This window comes from Ursus americanus, chromosome 4 (genome assembly GCF_024610735.1).
Source record: "Ursus americanus isolate L20-20 chromosome 4, mUrsAme1.1.p, whole genome shotgun sequence".
Lineage (NCBI taxonomy): Eukaryota > Metazoa > Chordata > Mammalia > Carnivora > Ursidae > Ursus > Ursus americanus.
The window spans coordinates 96,283,318-96,292,278 of NC_142130.1; the positions used below are offsets into that span (position 1 = coordinate 96,283,318).

An 8,961-nucleotide genomic window follows, 5' to 3' on the forward strand; every position below is an offset into this window, starting at 1 on the left:
AAGCACATAAACTTGACAAATGGACAGATAATAAGGGACTAGCTGGCCTTTTACAAATATGAACAGATCAAAAAGGCACGTGCAGATCTGGGGGACGTGGGCATGTAGGCGTCTGTCTGCTGGTCGGGTGGCTCCAGAGGAAGGACGGGCACGGCACTGGTTGCGAGTACTTTCCCTCTGTGTGCACGCTCAGGTTTTCACCTAAGCCAGCTGTGGGCAAACTGCCCTGCGGGCCACTGGTCCCCTGTTTATCACTCCCATCCAAGGTGGACGGAATCTTAACCGCATACAAATAGCAGGAACCCTAATAGGTCCCCCGGCCTACAAGGTTCAGGTGTTACCAGCTTCGTTATGGTTCTTTTTTTTAAGAGGCTCATTTTATTTTTAGAGATTTATTTAAGAGAGAGAGAGAACGTGAGCGGGTGGGGGAGCAGAGGAAGAAGCAGACTTCCCACTGAGCAGGGAGCCCGACAGCTCGATCTCACGGCCCATGAGGTCATGACCTGAGCCGAAACCAAGAGTCGGACACTTAACCAACCGAGCCCCCGAGGCGCCCCTCGTTATGGTTCTCAAAGAGGGTTCAGTAGCATATTCTGGAGGGAAGAAAGGCAGCAAAGTAAGCAAGTCCTTCACGCAGACGGGCAGGTGGGAACCGGTACAGTGACAAGCGTGCTCTTACCGACAAGTTAGCAGGCTGACGGCAACATTCTTGACCTTTCTTGACCTTTCTTGAGTCTTCCTGCCAGGAGCACACGCGCTGTGACCGCCCCCTGCCGGGGCCCTGCCCTGCACCGGGCACCTGCGGTCCTACGCTGGTCCCTCTCTGGACGTGGGAAGCTGAAGCTCGGGAGTTTGGCTGGTGTGGCACCCACGGCTCCCCAGGAGCATCTGGGGTAGCATCCTGGTGACCCCTTCCACCACGTGCCCACGTGGGACCCATCTTCTAGCCCCCGTGTCTGCTCCTCTTTGATGGAGGAGACTTCCAGTGGCTTCCTGAGTAGTAGCTCATGGGAGGTGGAGCCTGACGGCAGGGGGTCTGCGCGGTCCGGATTCCGCTCTAGCTTGTCGGTAGGAATCCCAGCCCCGGGCTAACAGTCGTGTGCTTCAGGACGCCAGTGTCTTGTAGCTTCCATGGTCTCCACTGAGACGTCCACTGTCACCCCCATCCCGGCCCTCACTTCTGCCCTCTGCCTGCTTCCCCCGAAGACCTCTGGGCACTTTCTTCATCCCTGTGCCCGGGGGCCCACCTCACCTGGAGACACATGCCCTTCCTCTCTGCAGAATTGTGCTCCGTGCTTCCTTTGGCATGTCTCCCCTACTGCTGTCTGGTTTTAATTCCTAGATAACTGATTAGTCAGAGGTTAACCTTTCTGGGTTAATCCCTCAATTTTTTTCTTTCTTTTTCCTTCTTTCCTGTCTTTTTCTCCTTTCCTTGCTTCCTCAGAGATGGTCTTGACTTGACTTCCCAACCTTCACTTTGGTTGTGACAGTGTTAACACTCAGTGATTTTCTGCCCCTTTCGTGCATCCCATTTTTTGTGCGTTTTTTTGTTTTTGTTCTTGTTCTTGCAGTTTCACCCTTTATTTGACGATCAGGGATTCGTTCTCATCCATATTGACTGTAGATCTTTGAAAGTGGTGACAGGTGCCTAGGTGACCAACGCAGGAAGTTTGCTTGAGAATCTTCATTCTCCTCACGTTTTCTGGACAGCCGCACACGGGTACAGTATGGAACATTCCTCAATCCTTCGGCCCAGACAGCTTTGTTGAGCCTGCGGTCAAAGTGCATATGCGGAGTTCCCATCTCCTTCACGGCAAATTTCTGGATCTTTTTCGTGCCCGAGGGGCATGCTTCTTGAAACCCATTGCACAGACATGCTTGTGGACGTTGATGGTGTGGTCTCTGGTCGCTACGCTGTTGACGGCAGAACGGCCCTTGTTGCCACCCTTCTCTGTGGGAGCCATTGTGCGGCGGCTTGTTGGAAAGGAAGGGTGTGAGGTACTGTGGGAAAGGGGAAGCCTAGTGCATCCAAGAAATAAGAACGGGATCGGGCTCCTCGCTCAGAAGGGAGCCTGCTTCTCCCTGTGCCTGACGCTCCCCTGCCTGTGCTCCCTCTTCCTTTCTGCATGGGGTAGAATATCAACTGCTGGTCTTCATGGTTGTGGGATCAGACTGGAATCTGGAGGCGGCCCCCCGTGCCCGCTGGGGCGCAGGCCTTGGGACAGCATTCCCGACGTCGTGTGGGAGGGCGGGCGCCTGCTTGGTGGAAGCGGTGGCCTTCCCTGCATTTCCTGACTCAGTTGCTGCCCTCTGCCCCCCGCACCCGAATCCCTGAGCCCAGCGCCTCTGGCTCACAGTCTCCAAAGGCTGAGGGGCTGCTGTCTTGTGAGGGTGGGGGCTGGTTCCTGGAGTGATGTTGAGAAGGAGAAACCTGGGATCAGAAGGGTGGAGGGACGTATCCAGTAATTCTTCATAACAGAGTCTCACACACCGCCCACCACCCCTCTCCTTCCACCCTCCCCGCCTCGTGTGCGCGGACGGGCCTGGCTGCGAACAAGGAGTCCCCAGGCCATCTCCCTCCGAGCAAGGAGACTGGAGCCCGTGTCCTTGTCGTGCCCTTGAAAGCCCATCCTCCAAGAACGGTGCCTTCTCTCATCTGCCCTTTTCTTTGTGGGCTTTCATTTGTTAAGTTCACTTGTGGCGCATTCTGTGGTGTTGGGAGGTGTAGAAATAAGCCCGTGTGAGCAGTCGACCGTGTTTACCTGGAGTCTCCTCTGGACTTAACGCACACGCAGTCCGTTCTCGGGCGTGAGAGCAGTAGGGGCTCTTTGTAACCACTGGGAACAGCACTCGTGCACACCCAGTGGGGAGACCCCGTACCCCTACATCTCAGGGTTAAGTGTCAGGATAACTTGGTGTAAATTCTTCGTACTTCTTACCGTGCCGAAACAAGGACCCACCCTATGCACAGATCGTGATCCATTCCCGTCTCTTTTAGGACAAAAAAATGCCCAAACTGCTGCAATATTCTTGGATATCTTTGGGCATTTTGAGGAATATCTGCTTTCTTTCTTTTCTGTAGTCTCTCAAAAATCATTTTGGCATAATTTTAGACTTACAGCAAAGTTGCAGAAATAGTGCGGAGAATTCACATATCTTGCCTCTGCTTCATCTCTGTGCGCACACACATGTTTGTAACACGCATGTGTGCACACGCACATGTAAGAATTACACATACGCGGTTTTTTTCCTGAACCGCTTAGAGGCAAATGACAGACACGCTGCTCCTTCCCGGGAGGATTTATTCAGCGAGCATTCCCTAGAGACGAGGATCCTGGGATGTAACCAGAGCCCCGAATTAGCAGAACGAGGACGTTGGCACCCACGGAGCACCGGCGCCTACGGACCTCAGCCATACGTACCAATCACACGTTTACCAATAACACAAGCGCATCCAAGACCGCGCACTCCATTCAGGTTTCTTTCATAAAGTTTCTCACTGGGATCGTTGGATCAAAAGAATGAACGTTTTAAGGTTGATACGTATTTTTAGATTTGCTTCCAGAGACAGGTTGTGCTGGCCACGCCCTCACAGCACCGAGTCCTCGTGAGCTGTCCACCCCCACCAGCCTGAGAAGCGAGACTGAGTTGTCGCTGTTTTAACGTGTTTTTCGGTCGCTGTGAGGGAGGTGTGGAGCACCGTGCGGTGTACTCACGGGGCCTGGGTGTCCGGAGCCGCCTTCCGGAATCTTCCACACCCGGCTCACATGTGTCCCTTTGCCCCTTCAGGAGCGGCCCTGGGCCCCCTGCTGGCCGGGCTCCTGTCCCCGTCTGGATGGAACAACGTGTTCTACATGCTCATGTTCGCAGACGCCTGCGCCTTACTGGTAAGTCTCTGGTCGTTGACCCAACGCTGGTGACGCTTCCAGGGGAGCTCTGGTCCCCAGGGAGGCTAGGCCCGTGACAGCCCGACTGAGTGCTCGTGACCCGACACCTTCCTCTTTCTGGTCTGAACAAACGTGAGAGCAGAAGCAGGCCCGCCCTGCTCTGCGGCTTTGGGCAGGATGGTAGGGAGGCAGGGAGCAGGGGCGAGCTGGCGCGGACCCCAGCGCTGGTATCTGTCGGTGGGTGTGCACCTGGGGCGGGTGACTCAGCCTCTGGTCTGTAGCTCCCACGTTGGTTAAATGGGCATAATAACGGCACCCCAAGACAGGACTGTCGAGGGGACTGGAGGAGATGGCAACCCGAAATCCACACGGAGATCCACGCTGCCTCGGCACTCCTCCTGCGTCCAGCAGCCCCTGGGGAAGCAGCCCAACCCCCAGCACCCAAAGGGATGGGAAAGAAGGAGCAATGGCTGAGGGGACAGGCACCTAGCCCTTCTGTTTGTGGCCCCTTCTCTCTGGCGGCTGCCCTGAGGCTCGGCTGTGCTGCAGGACAGACAGGACCCGGCACAAGTCAGGCGTGCAGCGCGCCCCTGGGAGTGGCTAGTGCGAAGTCCCTGACCTGGAGCCACGTGCCTCCCCTCGCTTCACCAGAAGACCCCTGACGTTGGTCCCAGTCAGCGCGCGTTGAGGATTTGGAAATCTCGGCTCTGTCGATCACACGAAGTTCTGTGTTTTCCCTCCAGGGCTATCCCACAGCTCCCCTCTCTGATAGAATCCAGTGCCAGCTCTCAGCCCAGGAGCCCGTTAGGTTGGAAGAGGCTGTTGTTCCTCAGAGCGTCTGTTTTTGTCAGTGCCTGAGGGTTTGTGTACATCCCCAGATCGTTTCAGCTGAGTGGCAGCGAGACCCCCACCAGGAGGCTATTGGAGGACTGAAAGTCTCCTTCACCAGTGCCGGGGACGCACACTGCACTTCCTTCTAGACGCACAGCAATCCGGGGACAGGCAGGGTGTCCACAGGACCCATAACGTCGAGGCAGCGTAAACAAGGACTGGGGCCCCTGCTGGCGCCGCGGGGCGAGTTCGTCCCCGGGATGGGGGCCAGGGGTTCTGCCCCTTGGGGAGAGGAGATGAGGTGTTGGGCTGGGCTCCGGTGGGCGGCTTACCGGCAACACTGGCACGTGGGTCCACGAAGACGAGGACCAGATGGATGGATAAGCATCCGCGACAGTATGAAAGATGTCGGAGAAGGAACGGAGTCCGTGAGCTTGTGGAACAGACAGCAGGACATCCAGGGGCAGCACGGACAGCGAGGCGGGGGCCAGCATCGAGGAAGACAGTACAGAACGGAGCCCCAGGGGAGGGATCTCGAGACCGGGATGGAGCACAGCGGAAGCAGAATAGCCGATGGAGACCCCACGGTGAGCGCACGCGTCCAACGGGACTGGGAATGGCCTACGCCAGCCACGCAGCCAGAGAGCCTGCAGACGGACGCGTCACGGTTCAGGAAGGACAGACGAGAACGTGAAGATACCCGGCGGGCAGATAATAACCGAAAGGAAGCTGGCCTGGCCGGGTGAGATGAGACGTGTCAGGAGAGGGGCCAGCCCGCAGTGGGGGGAGGAGGAGTCGGCAGGCGGCGTGAACGCCAGACGTCCCTCTTCTGTCTGCTGCACCCCCAGTCCGAGGCCAGGAACCTCAGCAGCCCGGCCGGGTCACCCTGTGGAGTCAGATCCGGGCGCCCTGCGGGACTGTCTGTGGAGCGTGAACGAAGCCTGGTGGCCATGCTGTCGCATGCATATAGGCTTACACCCCCAACACATGTCACGGGGGCTCCAAGCGTGGTGTTGCCTGTAGACACGGCACTTCGTCACCTTGGACCTTCACATTCGTTGCGACTGTCTGAGTGTATTTCCTGCCATGTAAAACACTTGTCGTTTTCTTCCCTTTTCCCTTCCTGTGATCTGCCTGGTGCAACCAGAGGCTCCTCCTGCCAGCACTTCGCATGGTGCACTCGGTGGGATGTGTGTCCAGCAGGTGCCGGCTCAGGCTGGAGGCTCAAATTCCCAGAGCCAGCCTGCTCACCAGAAATGTCACTGTCGCCGCCAGCCCCATACTTCGCACCTGACGCGTTCCCTGTGTCGACACTCGAGCCGTATGCGCACTGCTTAAGGGTCAGGCAGAACAGCTGGACCGCGCTTGCCTGTTCTCTGGCCTGAGCGCGTACCGTACGAGGGACTTCCGAGATCCTGCTGGAAATTCGAGCGTCGAAGTCAATAAGCGTCTCTGCATCCAAGGGCTCTGGCCCGAGGCTGGGTCCTGCGGGAGCTGCGTGGGTTTTAACCCGTGCTGGGCCTCTCTCAGCCCGCTGGTCCCTCCTGGGTGTGGGGCACCTGTTGCCTTGTAAGGGGGGCCACCAGAACCAGGAGCCTGTTTCCCCCGGCGTCTGCATGCAGAAAAGACCAGATCCACAGCCGCAAACAAGCAAAACCAGTTCGCTGGCGTGGTGCTCCCACCATGAGTCCCGCTCTGCAAACCGACTCAGCCCTGGGAGCCGGTAAAGGAGCTCGAGGGAGCGGTGGCAGGCGAGGCAGAGCTGTCCCTGCTTTACTCCCACAGCTGCAGCCGAGGCTGCAGGCCAGGGTCCCGGCCGAGCTTCCCAATAGAACACGGCTGTTCCAGAGATGGCCTGGTCAGCCTCCTGGTGCCGGGGCCCGGGAGCTGCTCGTCTGGCTTTCAGAGTCCTCTGTGTGGCTCACCAGTCCCCCCACCCAGTGTCTCCGCCATCGTGACTCGCCTTGTCTTTATTCTGTTTCTGATTTGGGTAGTTTATGATTGAACTCATTTCATTCTAAATGTTACCCGATCCTGGAAATCTCAGGCTGAAATCTGTCCTAACAGCCCTACCTCCAGGAGCGTGGTCTCCGTGGGACTCACAGGCCCACAGCCCTGCCGTGGGGCCAGGCCACAGGCTCCCGCTGCCCCGTGGGCCTCTGAGTCCTTTCTGTCCTGAAGGAGCCTCGGACTCTCCGCGGGGCAGCCCAGCAGGTGGCGTGGGGGCCGCCTCTTGCGACACAGGCTCCCTGCCGGCAGTAACCGCCTCTCCTCTTCCTTTTGGGTACAGTTCCTGATCCGCCTCATTCACAAGGAGCTGAGCTGCCCGGGGTCGGCGACCGGGGACCAAGTTCTGTAAGTGCCCCCCCAGCCCGGGTCAAAGGGCAGATTGCTCACCTGCCTTCCACACCTGGCCTTTCTTAACCCGAGAAAGGACAGAAAACCCACCCACTGTCCCTGACATTGCATGTCTCGTTCACGCTCATTTTTCCTAATAAATGCTGGGGCTGTGATGACAGTAATCTCTCCTCATAATCTGAGAAAAATGTCAGGGAAATTCCCTCCCTTGTTGTCTTTGAGCTGCAGCCTCGTGACAGAAATAGCCCCAGAGCCAGCCGGGCGTCCCCCTCGCGCTCCTGTCTTCTGTCCTCTGTCCCCAGGGCTGTAGGGTGGGCAGGAGCTGCCCCCTCCAGTGGCTTCGGAGACCCTGGTGGAAGGGCAAGAAGCTGGCCCTGCGGGGCTTGTGCATTCGGCCCGGATGCAGCGTCTGGCCTGTGACTGTTGCTGGCTGTGTCACCGGCTGCTCTTTGATCCTCTTCCAGGTTCAAGGAACACTGACCCTTCGAGTCCCCTGGAGGGAGGCTGGGCCCGTCCTTCACAAACTCCCTGTCAAGGAAAAGTTCAAATAAAGGATCCTGTGTTGGAAAGAATGATTTACCCTTGCCTTTTGCACACACCCCTGGAAAAGACACAAATGCCGCCTTGAGAAGTCCGGGTACTATCTGAGGCAAGCCGTGGTGCTCACGACAGCGGCAAGGAGGTGCGGGAAGTGCTGTCTACACGGTGGAGCCTGGGACATGGGCGGGACAGGCAGGCACCCCGGCACCTGCTCGGGACTGGCGGGTGGTGCTCAGGGGAGCCGGGGTCTCTCAGGGGTTTCAGTCTAGAATGTGAGAGCAGGTGAGCGCCACGCTGGTGGGGACCGGATACTGCAGCAGGCGCCAGAATGGCACGCGGAGCCCCGCCTCTGGGAGGACAGAGGAGACGGACGCCTGGATCAGAAACCAAGATGGAACTCAGAGCCGTCCCATCACCCAGAAGACATTCCCAGCACCTCCTCCCGCTCTGCACGGACCTGAGCAGGAGCCGTCAGGAAGCGAGCAACCAGCCGTGCAGACCTGCCTGGCAGAGGCCCGGGGAATGCCGGCCGGGACACCCGGGCACGTCTGTGGTCCCAGCTCCGAGGCCGCCCCGCTGCTGTCCCTGCGGGTCTGGGGGAAGACACGGTGGGGGTGGGGGTGGGCGGGCCTGGCGCCCTGATGTGCTTCACCCCTCCACACGCCAGACACCCGGAACTGTCTCTAGAGATGTAACACCAGCGTGGGTTTATTTATTGAAGATGTGGTATGTGTTCTAGAAGTTTCAGAAACATAAATGGCATTTTGTTATTTATTAAGACAAACCGACTGTCCTCTGGCCACTTGTTTTCCCACTTGTTGCCAGCAAAATACTCATCTGCTCTTTGAAATAAAACGTTTTTTAAAAAAATGTTCAAGCAGAATGTTGATTACGTCTGCTCATGTTTCCATTACGTTAACGAAAGAGAAATCCGAACACTGTGTGTTCTTGGTTTTCCGGGGTCAGACCCAGCCTGTAGTTCTGCTGCGGGAAGCTGAGGCCATTTCCAGCAAAGCAGGGGTCACCCTGCTTAGGAGCGGGCTGAGCCCAGGCCCCCGCAAACATAGTCTGGGTATTCTGTAAACCGTGCAGTTTAGGGGACATCCCAAGATTGGTCCTCGACGCAGGGGGGGAGCAGGGCCACACCTGAGACAGCACAGTGCTGGGCAGGCTCTCTGAGCTGCTCCCCAGACACAGGCAGCGGGCTCCTCCCCCGTCTGCATGCCGGGGGGCCATGGCTGGGAATCCAGCCCGCTTCCCCCTGGTCCCCACAGAGGCTTCCGGAGAAGGGCCAGAGAGATGAGGGCTCTGCTGGTGGCCGTCGTCTTCACCAGATAGGCTTCCT

At 57.8% G+C, this 8,961-nt stretch overlaps 1 protein-coding gene across 4 annotated transcripts in view; it reads left to right on the plus strand.

Annotated features, from left to right (window-relative positions):
• SLC37A1 (solute carrier family 37 member 1) overlaps positions 1-8,489 on the plus strand; it is a 60,191-nt gene extending 51,702 nt beyond the window's left edge. For all 4 annotated transcript variants that reach the window (XM_087861826.1, XM_045774168.2, XM_087861827.1 and 1 more), the window contains 3 exons: positions 3,790-3,887; positions 7,009-7,073; positions 7,541-8,489. In XM_087861826.1, coding sequence (XP_087717952.1) covers positions 3,790-3,887; positions 7,009-7,073; positions 7,541-7,556 — 179 coding nt within the window. In that variant the 3' untranslated portion in view covers positions 7,557-8,489. The remainder of the gene's footprint in view (positions 1-3,789; positions 3,888-7,008; positions 7,074-7,540) is intronic.
• The last annotated feature ends 472 nt before the right edge of the window (positions 8,490-8,961 follow it).